Source organism: Heloderma suspectum, chromosome 5 (assembly GCF_057233095.1).
Source record: "Heloderma suspectum isolate Gila_16-S chromosome 5, 16-S_ref, whole genome shotgun sequence".
Lineage (NCBI taxonomy): Eukaryota > Metazoa > Chordata > Lepidosauria > Squamata > Helodermatidae > Heloderma > Heloderma suspectum.
This window is the reverse complement of record NC_139462.1, coordinates 146,921,311-146,944,905: the sequence shown is the minus strand read 5'-3', so window position 1 is coordinate 146,944,905 and position 23,595 is coordinate 146,921,311. Positions and strand designations below refer to the sequence as shown.

At 46.3% G+C, this 23,595-nt stretch overlaps 1 protein-coding gene across 1 annotated transcript in view; it reads left to right on the top strand.

Moving 5' to 3' along the window:
• Nucleotides 1-23,595, top strand: part of CNTNAP2 (contactin associated protein 2) — a 2,014,778-nt gene that overhangs the window by 1,094,906 nt on the left and 896,277 nt on the right. The window contains exon 8 of the mRNA XM_084857751.1: nt 2,002-2,266. Within this exon, the coding sequence (XP_084713877.1) occupies nt 2,002-2,266 (265 nt within the window). The remainder of the gene's footprint in view (nt 1-2,001; nt 2,267-23,595) is intronic.

Below are 23,595 nucleotides of genomic sequence, written 5' to 3'. Positions count from 1 at the left end.
CTCTGTTCTCTCTAAAGAAAACCTACCTGCTTATCCATTAGCAATAAATCTTACAGTTTGTATGAAACATGCCAGATTTATCAAGTCCAGAAGAGAGCATAACAGAGACACACCCAATCCATCACTATGAATCATGCATCAAAAAGTATTCTGTGACATGCTCAGTGATAGAAGGGGATTATATGTTTTGCCACGATATCCACAATATTAGCTGGAATTCTAAACTCAGTGCTGCTCATTCAGAGAATGACCTGAACACTTACAGCCTGGAGAATGAAGCAGGTAGCTCAGCCCTGAGGGATCTCAAATAAATCCATTCATTTATCTGCCTGTAAAACGGGAAGAGTGTTGTTTTCCCTTCCCTGTTTCTCTATACTGTCAATCATGGATGCCTGGCCTTGTTGTCTTTATGAAAAAGAGATATGTAAATCCAGCAATACAGAAAGATTTCATGCTCATATTTCATTTTCCTAATTCCTTATACTCAGATGGGGTACCATGATGGATAGAGTAGAGCAAAGAACCAAGATGAGGGAGAGCTGAAAAGCAAGGAAGGTCTTGGGTAGGGGTAACATGGGAGGATTAGGTGTGAGAGAAAGGGCCTTGAGGGCAATTCTGGGGTCTGTGTTTATTAATTTTGGATTAGTGGAATGTTCTTGATCAGCTTAGAAAGGCTCACTTGTGTGTGTGTGCGCGCGCACGTGCATGCATGTGTGCATCTGGCGCGCTTTCAAGGTATAAAGCAGAGGTGGGCAACATCCAAAGGTCTGGGGGTCATTTTTGCCTCATGGACCACCGCTGCGAGCTACATTCTGCAGGCACCATGCTTTCCACAGGCACCCCCCAAAAGAAAAAGCCCCCAAATAGCTGATTTGCTGCTGAAATTTAATGGCAAACCAGTCTGTAGCTCTACAGAGTGCAACAGTGGATACATTTAGCTTGTAGCTGCTACTGTCATGATACCTCCTCAAGCTGCCTCTGCAACCCCCACCTGCTTGCCTCTGAAAGACCATGTTGGGTGGCAAAACCAGCCAGCACAGCTCTTCACAGTGTCTCAGTCTAAAATGCCTGACTCAGAGGGGCCCTTCCTCAGGGCCAGACACTGACTGGAGAGGTGTCCAAGGAGATTGCCTATGCTTCAGGCGATTACCTGGGACACTCTTCCTTTGGAGCAGCCACCCGCCCTGTGAGCTCTAACTCAACAAAGAGCCAGGCTGGTGATCCAGAGGAGGGATGTCCCAGGTGACTGCCTGTGGTGCAGGCAGTCTACTCAGACTCCTCTCCAGTCACTACCTGGCTCTGAGGAACGACCTTCTCAGAGCCAGGTATTTATGTCTGGGAGGCTTTCCAGAGGGCCTGCCCTCTGGCTTACTCTGAGAGAGTTCTTGGAGTGAGCCAGAGGCCAGGCAGCTGCTGCCTTGCCTCTGGCTCAGTCTGAGAACCCCCTCAGAGTAAAACAGATGGTGGGCGGCTGCTCCAGAGAGCCCTGCCAGCTGCTCTGTGTGAGCAGGACTGGTGGCGGGACTCTCCGGAGCACCTTGCTAGTGGCGCTGCTTCGCTCCAGTGATGCAGCAGCAGGGAGCCCTCCTGGCAGGGGTGGGGAGTATGCAATTTTCCATTTCTCCCACTCTGCTACCAGAGACAGGGGATTCATCCTGCCTCATGTCAGGGCTGGTCCTGGAGATGATGCATATGAATCACTTTGAACACTTGAAAGCTCTATACAAGCATTGTTAATTAGTATTAGTATTATTAATTTTGAAATTAGGAACAAATTTGGATTTTTCAGGTCAAACATCTGAGGGATTTTGAGGGAAGTTAAGGGGGTTAAGTTTCACATATCCCTCAGTGGATTAATATATTCCCTTTTGCGCATATTTTTACTGGGTTCTGTAGGAAATTCAGAAGTAACCTGAATTGTAATTTTCTAAAAAATATCTGTCAGTTGAACTATACAGGGTTTTTCACCTGTGTGTATTTATGTGTTTTGTTTTTAAATAGAGGAATTTAAGCTTTTCGTGTGTGGAGCCCCATACTGTGCCCGTCTTTTTCAATGCTACCAGTTTCCTGGAAGTGCCTGGTCGTCCGAATCAGGATCTATTTTCAGTCAGCTTTCAGTTTCGGACCTGGAATCCAAATGGACTTCTGCTATTCAGCAACTTTGCTGAAGGACTGGGTACCGTAGAGATTGACTTGACTGAGGGCAAAGTCAGCATTCATATCAATGTCACCGGGGTGAAGAAGAATCAAATAGACATCTCTTCAGGTGAGCACAATAACTCAAAAGGATTTCTCTTCTCAAAGTTCAGCCACAGTCATTCCATAATTGTGGGCTATTTCTCCTTGTAGATTTAATTTGTTATCTTCAACTACTTTTTGCTGGAAGAAAATGTCATTTGGGCTATGATGGAGAAATTTACCATTGTTTCTTGCATATGAATTAACTGGTCACAAAGGCCTCAGTTCTACAGCAATTAGAAGGAAACTGACAAGAGAAGCTTGAGTTGGGTGCATTATTTACTCAACTCACAGCTCATAATTGACCTGAATTTAGCACCCATGTTCACATTTCATCAGAAGCACTGTGCTAAGGAAAAGGGGAAAGAGAAATTGATTTTTCCATACTCCAGGGGCAGGGTGTGTGTGATTAGAAGCTTGAGTTCAACAGTTGGTTGTTGTAGTTGTTAATGTATTCCTATTGTACCACCAATGTACACAGCACTTTACAGAGTAATATACATAAAAATTAAGCAAGTACTTGCTCCAGGGAGCTTACAATCTAAATTTTGACATTGTGGAAGCTCAAAAAGCCAGAACAGGAAAGTCAGAGGCAAGGGTGACAACCCAATGCTCATTTTCTAAATAAAATTAACTTAGACAATGATAAAGAAGGGAGGAGTAGAGATCATGCATCAGTCCCCAAGCACTGCAACACTGCTTAATGATTTGGTTGGATCCAGACTTAGTCATACTTGGTGTAGATCCATTGAAAGAAATGAGACTTAAGTTCATCAGGACATTTCCACCCACACCCGCTCTTCTCTATTAGGTTAGTGGAATAACAGTTTCATCTGTGGTTTTTGCACAGTGTACAGAACAAAGTTTAAGTTTGGCTTGCAGGAGGCAGGACATCTGATCATTTGAAATGTGCTTCCTAATTTCCTCATTAATCAATTCTCATAATTTTCCGAGGTAAACTTCAGAGACCCCTCTCCGTGTGCCCCTTCTGAGAGAAGCTCAGGGAGAAGGGGGGTTTGTTTGGGAATGGGCTCTTTCTGTGATCACTCCATGTTTATGAAACACCCTCCTCCCCAAGGAAGGTTGGCTGGTGCTGATGCTGTCATCTTTTTGGCACCAGGCAAATATGTACTTATTTTCCCAGGCACTTGGACATTAGTTATGGCCCATTTGTTGTGGGCTGCTTTTGTGGAGTTCTTTCTAGGCTTTGGGTGGTGTGGGGCAGGGGGAGATTTTGTATTTTGTGGATGAACCATTTTCATATTGTATCGGTTTTAGGGTTTTATTGTATTTTTCTTTATAGTATTGTGCTGATGTTTTTTTCTGTTATATTAATCATGGGTTTCTTTATCGTGTGTGTAAGTCACTTCAGCAGTTCTTTTTGTTGTGGGAAGCGACACAGGCATTTTAACAACAACAGCAGCTGTTATTTGCCAGGGGCCTGAGAGTTCTTAATCTGTGTGGCATAGCTGTGAATTGCCTTGGCCATATCCAAACTGGCACAACACAGCGAAATGTACAGCACAATCCTATACATGTCATACAGAAATATGTTCCATTAAATTCAATCGAGAATACTCAAAGGTTAGTGGGTATAGGATCGCAGCCTTAAGCACTATTATTCCCATTTCAACAGAAGTGCTAAGCATGTGTATGAAGCTCTTCCATGCAGGAGAGTGGGTGACTTTGGCTGGGCTGTGCCCCTTTATTCCACTAATTAGTTAGTTTTTAAAATTAATGATGAAATGTTTCAGGTGAAAAACTCTTCTCACTTGCCTGATCACCACTACTGACCTTCCAGCTCTGGATTTATTTTGACTGCAAAGATAGTATTTTCATTCAGTTCCAGACCACTAATGTTGAGCTGAAATTTGAAGCAGGCAAGATTTCTGGGCAGTGTTGCGTTGTGCAGTTCTAGTTATTGATACTTTAGGCTGCTGAGGCCTTCTCCCAGGTGCTGGTAGGGTTTTCCTAAAGGCAGCTCACAAATCTTATAAATAAATAAATAAATAAGTAAGTAAGTAAGTAAGAAAGAAAGAGTGCAGTTCTCTGAGCCCTCCAGCCATCCAATGTCCTGCCAGCAAGAGCCAGACAGAGCAGATGGAATGATGAAGGCTTTTACAACCTCCTATTCCACCCGAAATGCAATTTAAGCTAGATGGCTCTCTGAACCCAACTAGCTTCCTTACATCTTGGTGGTCGGGGCAGCAATGGAGAAGCTAGTGGACCCAGTACATCCATGACTCTCATTCCCCCTTCCCTCCCACTATCCTTCCCCCTTTTCTTCCTCCTTGACACTATTCCGAGATCATAATAGTGACCTCAGAAGAGGAGCCACTGCAGAGCTTTCTGTAATGACTGGGGGTGGGGGGAATATCCACTCAGATCCCCCCCCCCGAGGTTGCTGCTGTTTCTACGGCTTTGGGGGGGAGGAAATCTGCACCATCCTGTGGTCCCTAGAATACTCCACACCCCAGGACTTTAGGATTGCTACGCTCATAAATGAACATTGTTGTCATCTGAGACAAAGGATGTTTGTTCACAGTTGTGATGCCCTCTGAGTGGAATTCACTTTCAACAGAAGCTCTTAACTTGCTCACTGAGGATTTTTAGAAACTTGTGAGAAAACCTTCCTGTTTTGCACTAGCAGTTGATGGCTGATGCCATTCTTTTTAGAACTATGATTTATTTTATGATTGGATGTTGTGCCTGTTTGCTTTTAGGATTGTTTTAAATATTTTATCTTTGTCTTTTCTCTTACTGTATTGTAGTTTATCTCTTTAATAATTTGCAAGCTGCAACAAGGACCTGTGGGTGGGTTAGGAAATGGGACAGAAATTTTAAAATAAATAATGTAGCAGTCTTGTTGGCATAACAAGCAAAAAGAACATCCATTTTTGTTCATAGTATACAGGTTATTAGGTTTGCTTCCCTAAGTAAAATTGTTTGGATTAGTATGTAGAATTTTTTGTATCATCTTGACTAAGGGAAAAAGATAAGTAGAAATTGTTTCATCTACTAAAGAACCTTTTTCTAAGATAAAGAATTAGCTACTCCTACATTTATCATTGTTATTTGTAGAATGGGAAGAGGCTAATGCCAAGAACTCTGTTCAGTAGATATCCCTTACATCAGGAACATAGTAGAGTATGTGATTTTGGCATCCTTTCAAGTTGCATCAGCACTGTGTCTTAAATACTGGGGGAGAATTAGAATTTATTTGATTGATTGATTGATTGATTGAGTGATTGATTGATTGATTGATTGATTAGCCACCCATCTGGCAGGCTACCTAGCTACTCTAGGAAGTGTACAATACAACTAACAACACGAAATGCAACAAATTTACATAATCAACTGAACAAAGCAACATTGCTCTAAAAAATGCTAACCTACCCCAAATGCCCCCTTCATGGATCACTGCCTTGTTGTGGCGAAGGGGCTTGCGTAACTCAGTGAAGCCATAAGCTATGCCGTGCAGGGCCACCCAAGATGGACAGGTCATGGCAGAGAGTTCTGACAAAATGTGGTCCACTGGAGAAGGAAATGGCAACCCACTCCAGTATTCTTGCCAAGAAAACCCCATGGAACGTATCACAAGGCTAAAAGAGATGACGCCGGAAGATGAGCCCCTCAGGTCGGAAGGTGTCCAATATGCTACTGGGGAAGAGCAGAGGGTATTTCCAAGTAGCGCCAGAAAGAGTGAAGCGGCTGGGCCAAAGCCGAAAGGACACTCAGCTGTGGATGTGTCTGGTGGTGAAAAGAAAATCCGATGCTGTAAAGAACAATATTGTTTAGGAACCTGGAATGTCAGATCAATGAATCAAGGTAAGCTGGAGGTGGTCAAACATGAGATGGCAAGATTGAACATCGACATCTTGGGAATCAGCGAACTAAAATGGACAGGCATGGGCGAATTTAATTCAGGTGACCATCATATCTACTATTGTGGGCAAGAATCCCTTAGAAGAAATGGAGTAGCACTCATAGTCAACAAAAGGGTGGGAAAAGCAGTACTGGGGTACAATCTTAAAAATGATAGAATGATCTCAGTACGAATCCAAGGCAAACCATTCAACATCACAGTAATTCAAGTCTATGCCCCAACCACTGAGGCTGAAGAAGCTGAGGTTGATCGGTTCTATGAAGACCTACAACACCTTCTAGAACTAACACCAAAAAAAGATGTCCTCTTCATCATAGGGGATTGGAATGCTAAAGTAGGAAATCAAGAAATCACCGGGATAACAGGCAGGCATGGCCTTGGTGTACAAAATGAAGCAGGACAAAAGCTAATAGAGTTTTGCCAAGAGAACATGCTGATCATAGCAAACACTCTTTTCCAACAGCACAAGAGGCGACTCTACACATGGACGTCACCAGATGGTCAATATCGAAATCAGATTGATTATGTCCTTTGCAGCCAAAGATGGAGAAGCTCCATACAGTCAGTAAAAACAAGACCTGGAGCTGACTGTGGCTCAGATCATGAGCTGCTTCTTGCAAAATTTCAGCTTAAATTGAAGAACGTCGGGAAAACCACTAAACCGTTCAGGTATGACCTAAATCATATCCCTGATGAATATACAGTGGAGGTGAGGAATAGATTTCAGGGATTAGACCTGATAGACAGAGTGCCTGAGGAACTATGGACGGAGATCCGTAACATTGTTCAGGAGGCAGCAACGAAATCCATCCCAAAGAAAAAGAAATGCAAGAAAGCAAAGTGGCTGTCTGATGAGGCTTTACAAGTAGCTGAGGAAAGAAGGGAAGCGAAAAGCAAGGGAGAAAGGGGAAGATATACCCAACTGAACGCAGAGTTCCAGAGAATAGCAAGGAGAGACAAGAAGGCCTTCTTAAATGAACAATGCAAAGAAATCGAGGAAAACAACAGAATGGGAAAGACTAGAGATCTCTTCAAGAAAATTGGAGATCTCAAGGGAACGTTTTGTGCAAAGACGGGCATGATGAAGGACCAAGAAGGCAGGGACCTAACAGAAGCAGATGAGATTAAGAAGAGGTGGCAAGAATACACAGAAGAACTATACAGGAAAGATCTGAATGTCCCTGATAGCCATGATAGTGCGGTCACTGAACTTGAGCTGGACATCCTAGAGAGTGAAGTCAAGTGGGCCTTAGGAAGCATTAGTAACAACAAAGCTAGCGGAGATGACAGTATTCCAGCCAAGCTATTTAAAATCCTAAAAGATGATGCTGTGAAAGTGCTGCATTCAATATGTCAACAAATCTGGAACACTCAACAGTGGCCACAAGACTGGAAAAGGTCAGTTTACATTCCAATTCCAAAGAAGGGCAACGCCAAAGAGTGTTCAAACTACCGCACAATTGCGCTCATTTCACATGCCAGCAAGGTGATGCTCAAAATCCTACAAGCTAGGCTTCAGCAGTATGCAAACCGAGAACTACCGGAAGTACAAGCTGGGTTTCGAAGAGGCAGAGGAACTAGAGATCAAATCGCCAACATTCGCTGGATCATGGAGAAAGCAAGAGAATTCCAGAAAAACGTCGATTTCTGCTTCATTGACTACGCTAAAGCCTTTGATTGTGTGGATCACAACAAACTGTGGCAAATTCTGAAAGTGATGGGAGTACCAGACCACCTTACCTGTCTCCTGAGAAACCTGTACGAGGGTCAAGAAGCAACAGTAAGAACCAGACATGGAACAACCGATTGGTTCAAAATTGGGAAAGGAGTACGACAAGGCTGCATATTGTCACCCTGCTTATTTAACTTATATGCAGAGTACATCATGAGAAATGCCGGGTTGGATGAATCAGAGGTCGGAATTAAGATTGCTGGGAGAATTATCAACAACCTCCGATATGCAGACGATACCACCCTAATGGCAGAAAGCGAAGAGGATCTAAAGAGCCTCTTGTTGAGGGTGAAAGAGGAGAGTGCAAAAGCTGGTTTGAAACTCAACATTAAAAAAACTAAGATCATGGCATCTGGCCCCATCACTTCCTGGCATATAGAAGGGGAAGAAATGGAAGCAGTGACAGATTTTACTTTCTTGGACTCCAAGATCACCGCAGACGGTGACTGTAGCCATGAAATTAAAAGACGCTTGCTCCTTGGGAGGAAAGCTATGGCCAACCTAGACAGCATAGTAAGAAGCAGAGACATCACCTTGCCAACAAAGGTCCGTCTAATCAAAGCTATGGTTTTCCCAGTAGTAATGTATGGCTGTGAGAGCTGGACTATAAGGAAGGCTGAGCGCCGAAGAATTGATGCTTTCGAACTGTGGTGCTGGAGAAGACTCTTACGAGTCCCCTGGACTGCAAGGAGGTCAAATCAGTCCATCCTCAAGGAAATCAACCCTGAGTGCTCATTGGAAGGACAGATAATGAAGCTGAAGCTCCAATATTTTGGCCACCTAATGCGAAGAGAAAACTCCCTGGAAAAGACCCTGATGCTGGGAAAGACTGAAGGCAAAAGGAGAAGGGGACGGCAGAGGATGAGATGGCTAGATAGCATCACGGATGCAATGAATATGAACTTGAGCACGCTCTGGGAGAGAGCGCAGGACAGGAAGGCCTGGCGTGCTATGGTCCATGGGGTCACGAAGAGTCGGACACGACTGAACGACTGAACAACAACAACCCCAAATGCCTGCCTGAACAGCCAGGTTTTCAAAGCCTGGTGGAAGCTCATCAAAGAGGGGGCATGGCAGAGATCACTAGTGAGGGAATTCCACAGAGTGGGGTCCACCACAGAAAAGGACCTCTCCCTAGTTCTCACCAGCCTAGCTGTCCTGGCTGATGGGACAGACAGAAGGCCTTCCAAGTCCCATCTCATTGAGCGGCATCCCTGCTGTTGTTGGAGGCACTCCTTAAGATAGACTGGGCCAGAACTATATAGGGTTTTAAAGGTCAATGCCAACACCTTGAACTGGGCCCAGAAAACAACTGGTAACCAGTGCAACTCCTTCAGCACTGGGGTGATGTGGTCTCACGGACAGCTGCCTTTAATCAAGCAGGCCGCTGCATTCTGCACCAGCTGCAACTTCTGAACCATCTCCAAGGGTAACTCCACATAGAGCGCATTACAGTAGTCTAGGTGAGAGGAGACCAGGGTATGAACTACTGATGGGAGCAGATGGTAAGGGAGGTAGGGGCACAGCCACCATATCAAATGGAGTTGGTACAGCACTGCCCAGCTCACAGCTGACACCTGAGCCTCCATGGACAGCTGGGAGTCTGAAATGACCCCCAGACTGCAGACCTGGTTCTTCAGGGGTAGCTACACCCCATGGAACATCAGGTCAACATTCCCCAACCTCCCCTTGTCTCCCACAAAAAGTACTTCAGTTTTGTTGGGGTTCAGTTTCAGCTTAGTCCTTTCCATCCAGCTACTCACTGACTCTAGACACTTGAACAGGGTTTCTACAGCCAACCTTGGTGAGGATTTAAATGAGAGGTAGAGTTGCATCTCATCTGCATATTGGTGACACTGCACCTCAAACCTCCTGATGATAGCCCCCAGCGGCTTCACATAGATGTTAAATAACATCGGGGAGAGAATAGAACCCTGTGGCACCCCGCAAGTGAGCAGCCAAAGGTCTGAAGTCTCCTCCCCCAGAGCTACCCTCTGATACCTGCCAGAGAGGAAGGAACAGAACCACTGTAATACAGTGTCCCCTATACCCAACCCCTCCAGGCAGTCCAGGAGGATAGTGTGGTCGACAGTATCAAAAGCTGCCGAGAGATCAAGGAGAATAAGGAAGGGGCATTTACCCCTATCCAGAGCCCTCCCCATGTCATCCACCAAGGTGACCAAGGCCGTTTCTGTCCCATGCCCAGGCCTGACACCTGATTGAAATGGAGCCAGATAATCGGCTTCTTCCAAGTGTGCCTGCAACTGCAACGACACCACCCACTCAATCATTTTGCCCAAAAAAGGCAGATTGGAGACTGGGCAAAAGTTGTTCAAGTTTTGGGGATCCAAGGAGGGCTTCTTTAATAGTGGTCTTATCACCGCCGCCTTGAGGGCTGATGGCATCACCCCCTCTTTGAGAGAAGCGTTTACCACTGCCTTGATCCCATCCCTAAGTCTCTCCCTTTACCTCATAATGAGCCAAGATAGGCAAGGATCTAGTAAGCAGGTGGTTGGCCTTAAAGATGAAAGCACCTTGTCCAGTTCCTCAGAAGGAAGAATCTGGAACTAAGCCCACACAACTGGTCTGCCACTGGCCACTCCTAACTAACTGTATCCACAGCGCACACAATAGCATTCCTGATCCAGTTGATTTTATCTGCAAAGTGCTTTGCAAACTCAGCACAGGATGTCTTAGAATGCTCCATGGGTTCCAGAACAACTGGACCAACCAGGTTCCAGACCATTTGGAACAGCCTCCTGGGACAGCACTCTGTGGATGCGATAAAGGCAACATAAGAATTCTTTTTTGCTGCTATTATCATCACTTGGTAGGCTGAAGCTACAGCTCTAACCCATGTCTGATCGTCTTCAGAGCGAGATTTCCACCACCGGTGCTCCAGCCATTTCACCTCCTCTTTCAGAGCTCACAACCATGGGGTGAACTATGGTGCAGTTTGTTCAGGGGGAGAGGGCATTTTGGAGCCACCCAGTCTAATGCCCCAGTGATTGCAGTATTCCAGCCACCTACCAGGGTCTTGACCAAGCAGCTGTTTGCGTGCTCCAAAGGATCCCCAAGCGCAGTCAGGAATCCATTTGGATCCATAAGACACCTGGGGTGGACCATCTTAATGGGTCCTCCACCCCTGCGGGGAAGTTGTGGAATCAAGAGGTCCACCCAGGAAGTGATCTGACCATGACAAGGGGGGGATATACCCCTGATTTCCAGATCACTCCCCACCTCTCTGGAAACAAACACAAGGTCTAATGCATGACCGGCTACATGGGTGGGCCCAAATGGAATAGGGTGCAGCTCCCAGGAAGTCATGATCTCCATGAAGTCCTGAGGCGCCCGCATGAGGCTGGCCTCCAAATGTACACTGAAGTCCCCCAACACCAACAAGTTAGGGGACTGCACACACATACCAGAGACCATCTCAAACACCTCAGCCAGGGAGTCCATCATGCAGTGGGGTGGATGGTACATGAGCAGAATCCCCAGACTGCCCTTCGGGCCCAACCTCCAGTACATGCACTCAGCAACCTTGGTCTCCTGGAGAGGGGGTCTGGTGAGGACCAAGGACTCCCAGTAGATATCAGCCACTCCCCCTCCCTGACCCCCAGCCCTTGGCTGCTGTGCATATGAAAATTGAGCCAGGCAAATGCCGCAAGAGTGGGAGCAGCAGCCTCATCTAGCCAGGTCTCCGTAATACATGTGAAGTCTGCACCCTCTTCCAGGAACATGTCATGGATGAGAGATGTTTTATGGGCAATGGACCTGGCATTACACAGCACCAGACAAAAGCCAGAGGATGGAGTCATGCATCCCCCAGCCATCCATCAGCTCTGGACAGGCCCAGAACAGGGGACAGATATTACACATCCCTCCCCTGTTCCCCTTACCTGGCATGGCCTGCCCCTAGCATTCCACCAGCATCTGTCACCCAGCCCCGGTATGTTCTGGCCCACAGAACTCCCCTCACTGCCTCCTCCAGGTGGCCACATGCCTTCCTCTCTTCCACCTATCAGGTGGGCACCCCACCCCTAAAATCACAAATACAACCCCACAGGCCACCACCCACCAACAATTTTTAAAAGCTACAACCCAAGCCCTGTGCTCCCTTGTGGCTCTCCTGAGTGGTTCACCCAGGTCCTAACTTATAAGCCTTTTGGGGTCAACCAAAAGCTGTGTGTTCTTTCTAGCAGGGAGGGGTGGAGCGAGCTCCCTGAAGCTCTTCCCATTGTGGCTGATGTATAGGCCCAGGTTGGCCTCCCCTCTGTGATGATGTTCTTCATGGGAGGCAGGGGGTGCAGCCTCCCAGTGGCCCTGGTTCTCCAGCCGATGGACAGAAGTAAAGCAAACAGGGAGACCTGTGCTATTTAAAGCTGAAATAAATAGGCAGTAGTGGACCAAGTGGATCAAAAGAAACTGTTGTGGGCGGGTATGCTGCTCAACCACAGAAGGGGACAGCTTTTAAGATTTCCCTTGCAGTAGCAGCTACTCTATCCTCTCAGTGTTGGAGGCCCCTCAAAAGTGACACACCATAAGGCCTGAGAGGCTACTGCCCAAAGAACATTTTTCCCCTCCCCTATGTGTGAGTGGAAGTACTTTCTCCTCATGTAGTGAGGAGGAGACACGGTATCCGACTCAAGGTCTATGTACTTAATTAACATTAAGGATACAATCCCAATTCCCTATGCCTTGCCTGGCTCTTGCCGGCAGGGTGGGAGGAGCAACAAAGGCTCTTTGGCCTCTCCATCCTCCTTTGTTGTATTTTTTGCTAGACAGGCCCCTGAGCCCATCTAACTGATTCATGTGGCTGAGGATCCACAGCCTCTCCTCTCCCTGCCCTGCCTACCAGCACGCCCTCATTCCTCCCCTTCTTCCTGAGGTCATAGCTCAGACCTTTGGAGAGGCAGCCACCATGGAACTTTTCACAGTGCCTGGAGGTGGGAGGGGGGCAGGGGGGGAAATCCCCTCACAGGTTTCCCCCTCTGAGGTCGTAGCTCTTTCTATGGCCTCAGAGGTGGAAATCTCCAGCAACCAGTGGCCCTTCAGATACCATACAGGGGCCCAAGGATCGTGCTATACATTGCTATTTTGAACACTGGCTATAGTTAGAGAGGAGTCACTTAGTCTTACCTTAGCTTGCTTCATTTTGCCAGGGCTTAGAAAAAAGTGTCACTCATAATTTACCCACCGATTCTATTTGCTCTTTGCAAAGTGAATACCATGCAGACTGCACATTTTCATTTTAGTCCCTTTGTGGTTATAATGAAGAAGTCATAAACATCGGTTAAAAAATCAGGCATACTATAAAAGAATATTGCATTTTATCTGTTAGCAGTTTCTAAAGAGTGATGGCTGTTTTAAAATTAACCTAACCTTGCCTCCTTTGCATTAGCTGTCCCAGATTGTAGACAAATGATTTTGAAGAAAGGATTTAGTGAGCATTTAGCTTTGAGATTGATTTTGCCTGTGTATTGTTTGAATCCACTTTCTATGTTTCCTAAGGGTGTATGGATTCCCCACCGTCTGTTCCGGTTGGGAATCTGGGGGGGGGGAGGCGATCCTTTCCTCCCCCCTGGAATCCTCTAGAGCAGTTCCGCTCCACTCGGATTCCGGGGGGGGGGAACTGGCTTGGGGGTGCTTTCCTTCCCTCCTGCCAGCCAGAGCCGTTCGCCTCCTCCCTGCCCCTGCCGATTGCCATGTCTTAAAAAAAAAAAAAGCGATCGGGAGGATGTGCCCATAGACTTATATGCAAATAGAGTCATGAATCTTGCATATAATCCTATGTGTCCATAGGCTTATATGCAAGATTCATGACTCTATTTGCGTATAAGTCTATGGGCACATCCTCCCGATTGCCTTTTTTTGTTTTTAAGACATGGCCATCGGCAGGTACGGGGAGGAGGCGAATGGCTCTGGCTGGCAAGAAGCAGCTGAGTGCCGTTCCGCCTCCAGTCCTCTTGGAGTGGAGGTAAGTGGTCCCGATCCGCTGCAGATTCCTGAGGCCGGATTCCAAAGAATCTGGCTTCATTTGAATCTGCAATGGATTTGTCTGACATCCCTAACGTTTCCTTTATTTACTAGCAAATGGGCCCAGCTTTGCATGGATTGGGAAGAGCCCTTAATTTGATACAACAAAGCCTTACACACCTGCCAGAGCTGGGTACAGCAAAGCCTTCAAGTAAAGTTATGCAGCTTCCAGAGTTGGACACATTATGCCCAGCCCCTGCCATGGTGACTCCCCATAGCCCTTTAGGGCATGGATCTGTGTTGTTCTACATCTCCTGAAGACTGTCTTGAGCTTCCCTCTCTGTCAGCCATGACTCTCTTCTTCCTCCACTTGTCTTCCTCCTCTCCCCCTCCCACCACATCAACTGCCAACATTTTTCTTCCATTACCTGGGAAACTCTCTCCCTTCCCCTTCCCCTTCCCCCTGCTGTATCTGCGTGATAACACAGGCTGAGTATCTGATGGTGGACAAAAATTTCTCTATGCCGAAAACCATCCCAGATAGAGATACAACAAATCCTGAAAGCTTCATTACAATCAGATGTACGGGTTTCGAGTCCATCGGGACAGACAAACAAACACTTCCTTTTATAGAGAGATTTAGAAAATATATTAAGTTCTTTCCAATTAAAAAAAACATTCTGAAAGTGGGGAATAGTAAACACAGAGCAAAAATAACAATAACACAACAATATCATGATGTTAGTAATAATGCAGCAGAAATATTAAAATACCGCATGACTGGTTTCTGATGAGTTTTAAAAGAATGCGCTTGGACTACAGCCACATAATGTCGTGGCTTTACATTTGGTGTTAACTTGCCCTCTGTGGTGAATTATTGGCCAGAATAACCTTCTGAAGTAAGCATGTACAGTAAAAATGGATGTTCAGTATATTTCATGATAGTAGTTCATGTAACATTTTCAAGAAGTGCTTTCATGTACGGTAAATCCATCATCCTTAAGGGGAATTAATCTGACTCCATGCACCACATTGTGCCATTTGCTGCTTTGCATTTGGAATATCTCTGGCCCCCTTCATACATAGGTGCGGTCAAAGGGCCACAGGAGAAAAAACATATCCCAGAGGCATTTGGAGAGGACCATGGTGAATAGTTGTTTCTATGCTAATCCTAAAAGTTTCTGAGTCAAGATTGGGTAGCTGCTTAGTTTTAAAAGAGAACATAGATAGAGTGGGCATAACATTCTGGTGGAATGGAGAGAACCAGTGGGATATGGTCATCTCTAGATATAAACTCTATAGGAAGCAGAGAGAAAGGCATACTGAGGTAGGGATGTACGAATTGTGTACCTCCGTGCCGCTTGACTTCCGCAGTTTGTTTCCAGTGCTCTGTTCCGCTGTTCACAAGCCCCTGGAATTCTCCTCTTCTTTTTCCACTCTGAAAATTACATAGATTAATCTGTACCGATAAACGTAATTCCTGTGCCCAGCCATCTCCGTGAGTCTGCATAACTTCAGTAAAAATCGCTATTTTTCATAAATATTTATGTATTTTTTTCCCCTGCCCTGACGTGCAGTAATTACTTTCAGCCAAGATACTTCCTCTTCCTTGCAGGGGCTTCCCAAAAGAAGGCTGTCTTGAGTGTGCCTGACAGATAAACTAAAGCAACGCTGCTTTAAAGAAAGACAAAACCATTTAAAATGACCATACCAGTCCTGGAGCTTAGCAGGGAAAATAATACATCATGCAGGGCTCTTTTTTCTTTCTTTAAAACAGCATTGCTTTAAACAAATAGTTTATCTCTCAGGCACACCTAAGACAGCCTTCTTTTGGGAAGCTCCTAGGAAGAGGAAGTGTTTTGGCTGAAAGTAAACTTCCCAATGGAGAAGGAGGATTTCAATTTAAAAAGAACATCCACAAACAAGGCAGTAAGCACAATTCATTTTTTTAAAAAAACTTACATATTTGTTATTGTAATGTTACTATACTGCGTTTTTATTTATGAAAATTCTGTGACTCCTTGCGAACAACAACAGAAAAGCTACATGACTGCTGGCTCTGCAGGACCTCGTGGTGCCGTTCCGCAGAGGATTCCGTGGCACGGACTGAAGGGAATTCAATCCCATCTCAGTCTGTGGCAGAATTCTCTGACATCCCTATACTGAGGATGGTGTCACTCGCTACATCAAAGAAGGCATAATCTCAAACGAGAAACCTCAAAATGGGAAGCCTCCTCTAGAGGTGTACGAAACCCCCTTACCTGGAGTCCGCTGGGGGGTCTGTGGGGAGGAGGTGATCCAGTCATCCCCCCCGGAATCCTCCCCGGCCAGCTCCGCTCCATGGCAAGTCCACAGAGCCGCCAGCCGGGGCCGGCCGCAGCCGGACTTCTGGCCGCAGCCGGTCTTTGGATGCAAATGGCAACCAGCCTAGCATAAAGATTGACGTAGCCTATCATGGTAAGGGGAAGGGACGCAAATGGTGTCTGCCAGGCCGGTTGCCATTTGCGTCCAAAGACCGGCCACGGATGGACCCAGCTGGACCTGGACCCGGTGGTGCCAGGTAGAAGCCGGCCGGGTCAGACTTCACAGGGTGGCAGGGTGGGGTGGTCTGTTCCACCACGGACTCCAGGGAGGGCTGGATTCTAAGAATTCGCTCCCCCCCGGAGTCTGTGGTGAAATTCTCCGCCATCCCTAGCCTTCTCCACAGAGTCGCTGTGGGTGACAGTACCAGCTCCCAAAAGGAATTTAGAACTGGGGACATAAGATGGAGAATGAAATCAGAGAGGCATCCAAAGGAGACAATATTATAGCAGTCAGTGATTTCAGTTACACTCACATATTGGATAAACATGTCTACCAATCACAACAATGAGACAAAATTTCTCAATATTCTAAACAACTATGCCCTAGAATAGTGGGGAAGTAACCTTGGACTTAATCCTAAGTGGTGCCCAGGACCTATTGCAAGACATGAGAACTGCTGAACCAATTAGAAACACTGTCGACAGTGCTATCAAATTTAATTTAAATGTAAGTAGGGAATTGCCAAGGAAGTTCAAGACAGTCACATTTGACCTCAATAAGCAGTGTGGTGTAGTGGTTAGAGTGTTGCACTGGAACTCGGGAGAGCCGGGTTCAAGTCCCCACTCAGCCATGAAGCTCACTGGGTGACTTTGGGCCAGTCACTGTCAATCTGCCTAACCTACCTCACAGGGTTGTGAAGAGAAGGATCATGTACACTGCTTTGTGCTCCTTGGAGGAAAAAGTGGGATATAAATGTAACAAATAAAATATTAAATTAAAGAGGAAACTCCTCAAAAAATGAGGGGATTGATAAAAAAGGAAGTTGAAAGGGAAAGTCAAGAGGGTCAAATCTCTTCAGAATGCTTGGGGGTTACTCAAAACCACAATAATAGAAGCTCAGCTAGAATGTATTCTACATGTCAGGAAAGGTAGCACAAAGTCCAAGAGGTCACCAGCGTGATTAATGAGCAGTATCAAGGAAGCCATTACAGGACAGGCTTCCTTCAGAAAATAGAAGTGTTGGTCAAATGAGGAGAACAAAAAGGAATACAAACTTGTACAAAATAAATGCAAGCAGACAAAAAGGAATGCAAAAAAGGATTTTGAGGAACATTTCACTAAAAACATAAGACCAACAATAAAAAAAAATCATTTTAATACATCAGTAGTAGGAAATCAGCTAATGAAGTGGTTGGACCATTTGATAACAAGGGGAAAAAGTAGTATTAAGGGAGTATAAGGAGATTGCTGAGATAGTAAATGAATTATTTGCATCTGTCTTCACTGCAGAAAATGTACGGCGGGCACTCATGCCTGAACTTAGGGATGTCAGAGAATTCCGCCACAGATCTCGGTGAGGCCGAATGCCAGTGCACTCAGCCCCCGAAATCCATGGCGGAATTAAGCCCCCCAACCCCCCACCCTGCGAAAGGCACGCAAAACGGGACGCCTACCTGCTCCCATTCGTGCAGCTTTGCAAATGGTGGCCACAGCCACCATTCACTTCTTCATTATAGCCATGATAACCTACTTAAGTATTTACATAGCCTATCACGGCAAAAACTATGGCGGTGGCTACGGTGGCCGCCATTTGCGTTCCCTTTTTTTGGGGCCATGATAACCTACATAAATATTTACATAGGCTATTACGGCAAAAGAGAGGGGCGCAAATGGCGGCGGCTATGGCAGCCGCCATTTGCGTCCCTGCAGGCTGCTCAGCGGCCGGATGTCCAGCTGCAGGCGGACCCGGCCAGCAGCTCCGCGGAATCACCGTGGAGTGGAGCCGGCCGGAGAGAATTTCGGGGGGAGGGACGGAACGCCTCCCCCCCACCGCAAATATCACCCTTCGAAAAGGTAAGTGACTTTCGTACATCCCTACCTGAACTACTATTTTCAGGATGGGAGCCTGAGGAACTAAGGCAAATAGTGTGACAGGAGAGGAGATAAAGTTATAGATCTTACTGACAAACTAAAAATAGATAAATAAATTCCCAGGCCCACATGATATCCATATGAGAGTTCTTAAAGAGCTCAAATATGAAATTGCTGATCTTCTAACAAAAACCTTAACATGTACGTATAATCAGCCTCTGCTAAGACTGGAAAGTGACCAATGTAATGTCAATTTTTAAAAAGAGGTCTGGGGAGGGATGTAGGAGATTATAGGCCAGTTAGCCTAGCATCTGTTCTAGGTAAATTGGTGGAAAGCATTATTAAAGATAAAATTATCAAACATATAGAAGGACAAGTCTTGCTGGAGACAAACCAACATGGCCTCTATAAAGGTATGTCACTGACCTTTTAGAGTTTTTTTTTTTTTTTGCAGTATCAACAAGGATGTGGATAGGCATGATCTGATAGACATTGTTTAATTGAAAAGGCAAAATCCCTCAACAGGGAGAGTAGAAATAAATGGCCAATTCTAACCATGGAGGCATGTAAACAGTGGGGTCCCCCAAGGGTCTGTATTGCCATTGGTGCTTTTTTAATTGTTTATAAATCATTTGGAGTTAGGGGTGAACAGTGAGATGGCCAGGTTTGCTAATGACAGCATATTATTTAGGGTTATTAGAACAAACAAAAAAAAGGACAGTGAAAGCTCCAAAAGGATCTCTTCAGACTGGGGGAATGGGCATGAAAATGGTAAATGTGAGTCAAAGAAAGTGTAAAGGATGTAAATGCATATTGGGGCTCATAATCCTAAATTCACATATATGTTGATGGGGTCTGACTCTGAACTGGTGGTGACTGACGAAAAGGATCTCAGAGTTGTGGATAGCTCAATGGAAATTGCAACCTAGTGTGTGGCTTTAAAAAGGCTAATTCCATGTTGGGGATCTTTAGGAAAGGAATAAAAAATAAAACTGCCAATATCACGCCTTTATATGAAAGATGCTGCAGGCATCTGGGTGGGACTTGAGACCTGGTGAGAAATTGCTGGCTTGGCCACCTGGACACCAGTCCATGGATCCCCGCACTTGCCCGACTCGTAAGTAACACCTTGTAATCTTGCGTAAATGGTCATTTTATAGCTGCCATTTGCGTAAAATCAGCCTTTACAAATCCTGGATGTGTCTTTAGTTATGATGACTGACTGTTCAAAGTTGTTTTTAGTTATATGTTGCTTGTGTATATTGTCTGTGTGCTTTTATGTATATGGCTTTTCAACTTTGTATATTGTATTTTAATGTTTTAACTTCTGTAAACTGCCCAGAGAGCTTCAGCTGTGGGGTGGTATAGAAATGTAATTAATAATAATAATGATAATAATTTATGACAAAGGCTGAGCCACCACTTTTACGCAAGAAGGTGACTCAGAGAGGGATTGGGCAGTCATGCACTGGGCACCATGCCCTTGCAGACCACCTGGCAACTAGCTGTGCATGGCAAGCAGGGGCAGGCAGGCAGTGGGGGTCCGGTGAGCGGCGTGCAACCCAGACCAAGGTATGTTCGCCCATCCCTACTTTATACAAATCTCTGGTGAAACCACACTTGGAATGCTGTGTAAAGTTCTGGTTGCTGCTTCTCAAAAAGAATATTGCGGGGGTTCAATAAGTGCAGAAAACAGGAAACCAAAATGATCAAGGGGATGCAGCAACTCCCCTATGAGGAAAAATTACAATTTAGGGGGCTCTTTAGCCTAGAAAATACATGAGTAAGGGGGAGGGGCATGATAGATGTGTATAAAATTATGTATGGTGTGTGGAAAGTGGATAGGGAGTAGTTTTTCTCCCTCTCCCATAATAGTAGAAACTGGGATCATCCAATGAAGCTAAATGGCGGGAAATTCAGGAGAGAGAAACACAGTTAATACAGTGCATTGTTAAACTGTGGAGTTTGTTACCACAAGATATTGTGATGGCCATGGATTACTTTAAAAGGGGATTATATTCATGGAGGATTAGGCTGTCAATGGCTACTAGTCATGATGGCTGTATATTGCATCCAGTATCAGAGGTAATATGCCTCGGAATGCCAGTTGCTCGAGAACACGAGTGGGATGATGCTGTTACATTCATGTCCTGCTTGTGGGCTTGCCATATGATATGCGTCTGTTTGGCCAGTGTACGAATACAGTGCTAGATAAGCATTTTGGTGTGATCCATCACAGCTCCTCTTACATTCTTACATGGAGGGTGCTAAATCAGGTGAGGGCCCATAGAATTGTCCCTCCCACGTTCTTACAGTATTCCTACACAAAAACAGGATGAATTAGTATTGTGGGGAAGTGGCTCTCATCATGAAGCTGGATAATTATGTGAAGCGGGTCAGTGTCTCCATTTATCAATTCCTGTTCATGTCAGTGAGATGAATGGTTTAGAGTTTATTGTAAAGGATAATGTAACATACATTTGCAGAGGCAGCATCAAGAAAACTCATTATTGGGAAAAGTATGTAGTGATATATCCCTCACAAACTGTTAAAAGTTGACAGGAGCTTGGTTTTAATGCCAGTTAATTCTGCCTCGTTTGTTATCATTCAGTAATATTATCTATCTCTTTGTAAGTTTATCTCGGAGCTTGCAGAAGTGGTTCCACAGAGTAGGAGAAATTCTATACCCATGCTAGAGACCCCCCCGCAACCTCAGCAGAAAAATACTAGGGATGTATGAAACCACTTACCTGTTTCGTAAGTGGCATCCACGGTGTGTGTGGGGGTGCTCCGTCTCTCCCTGGCCGGCTGTGCTCCCTGGCCGGCTCCACTCCCCGGCTGGCTCCGCTCCGTGGCGACTCCATGGAGCCGCCAGCTGGGTGCATCCGCAGCCGGACATCCAGCTGCGGCAGGTCTGCGGCCGCAAATGGCAGCCGGCGTAGCAGCCGCCATTTGCATTCCTTCGCTGAGCCATGATAGGCTATGTAAATATTTACGTAGCCTATCACGGCAAAGAGCGGGGACGCAAATGGTGTAGTGGACGCCATTTGCATCCCCGCTTTTTGCCGTGATAGGCTACGAAAATATTTTCGTAGCCTATCATGGCTCAGCGAAGGGACACAAATGGTGGCTGGTGTAGCGGCCGCCATTTGCGGCTGCAGCCCGGCAGCGGCTAGAGCTGCCGGCCACTGCAGCTGCAGCTGCAGCCAGGTAGGCTCCGTTCCGGGGGGCTTCCGCAGGGTGGTGGGGCGGGTTGCTCCATTCCACCACGGATTCCAGGGAGCCGAATTCACTGCAATTCAGCCTCCCTGGGATCTGTGGCAGAATTCTCTGACATCCCTAGAAAAATACTGAGGTTCAGAAGGACCCTGCTGCTATCCCCAGATGTCAGGAATTAATCTGAGCATGTGGAGATGTCTGGCAGCTCAGATTCAGAAAGGGAACAGCCAGAACAGGGGGAGGCACCCTCCCTAGTGAGCCCAGATACAGCAAGACTTTATTCCCAGGACCTTGACACAGCCTGAACAGCTCCCCCTTTCCTCCACCATGAGAACCCAGGTTTTGGAGGAGGAGGAGAGTGAGGGGCATGTCTTGAGGGATGCTAGGGTCCATCACAGAGCGAATTGGGAAAAGTTAGAGGCAGGGTTCAGATGCTCCACCAGGTTTGCCACTCAGGAAAGCTGACATAGGAGGGAGCTACCCTAAGGGAGGGGGATCCCTGTGAGGCTAGTCTGGCTGAGAAGTTCTTGCCCAAACTGCTGGCAACTTCTCTAACTTCCACTTCATTTCCTCTATTGATGTTCATAGGTGTTTGGATTAGCTGCTTCATTGCAGTCTGAGAGTTCCCTAGAATCTGCATTTGTAAATAAGCTAGTAGTTAACTAATACAGTAGTGTAGCTCAAAGCATTGTTTCCTGGAGTGTGTTGATTGCGAAGGGAGAGGATGAAGGAAACGTGACCAGAACCCAACAAACTGCCACAGGCCAAGGCTTGTATCTGAGCACTGCCCTCACGCTACCAGTAAGACCTTCTTTAGCCTGAAAGCCATCGCAGGGGCTCGTGCTTGAGCAGGAGGCCATTTGCTCCCTTTCAGATTTCAAGCTGTAGATAGCTGAGTGCTTTCTCCCAGGCGCTTCTTGATGGTAACAGAGAACAGTGCACAAGTGTAAATACACCAGTATAAGTACCTCCACCTGCAGCTCAGTGGCAGAGCACACGCTTGGCATGCAGAAGGTCCCAGGTTCGATCCCCAGCATCTCCAAGCAGGACTGGGTAAGACTCCTGCCTGAAACCCTGGAGAGCCACCACTAGTCTGTGCAGGAGACACTGAGCTAGTGGTCTGGCTCAGTATAAGGCTGCTTCATCGTTTTTAAAAAAATTCTAAGTTCTTCTTTCCACCATTTAATGAAGTCCACACGTTGGCTTACAAAATCAAAATATCAAAACCATTAAAAATGCATACATCAAATAAGGAAGCAATCCTGTGGCCTCTAGACAGTAGGGATGTACAAAAGTCACTTACCTTTCCACGGATTCTGTTCTTGGGGGGGGGAGGCGTTCCGTCCCTACCCCCGGAATCCTTGACGGCCGGCTGTGCTCCGCGGTGGCTCCGTGGAGCAGCCGGCCAGGCCCAGGCCAGGGCCGTCCACAGCTGGATTTCAAGCTGCGGAGGGCTCTGGGTAAAAACAAAACAAAAAAATGCGTACGCAAATGGCCGCCATTTGAGTTCCTTATTTTTCACCGTCTTAGTCTACGTAAATATTTACGTAGACTATTACGGTGAAAATAAAGGGGAACACAAATAGCATAGTGGGCGCTATTTCCATCCCTTTTTGATTTGCCGTTTTAGCCTATGTAAATATTTACGTAAGCTAAAATGGCGAAAAATAAGGAACGCAAACGGCAGCGGCCATAGCTGCCACCATTTGCGTACGCCATTTTTTTTAAAAAAACTGGGATGTGATAGGCTACGTAAGTCTTTACGTAGCCTATCACATCTCTGTAAAAAAAAGAAAAACCCAGGCGACCAGACTGCAAATGGTGACAGCACCAGCCGGTTGGAAGACCAGCTGCCGCAGCCGCCACCAAAGCCGCCGCCGGAGCCACCGCCGCCCAGAACATCCCCCCAGGTAAGTCTCGTCCCGGGGGGATCCATGGGGGCGGGGGGGTGACAGGCCATTCCGCCACAGATTTCGGTGGGGGCAAATGCACTGGCATTCGGCCTCACCGAGATCCGTGGTGGAATTCTCTGACATCCCTACTAGACAGAGGCTGCAGGGGGTGGGGAATGGGATAGTTCAGATCCCTGGACCTGAGCTCGGAGACAGAGCTCCAACCTTGGAGCTAGGAATACAAGCTCCCTGTC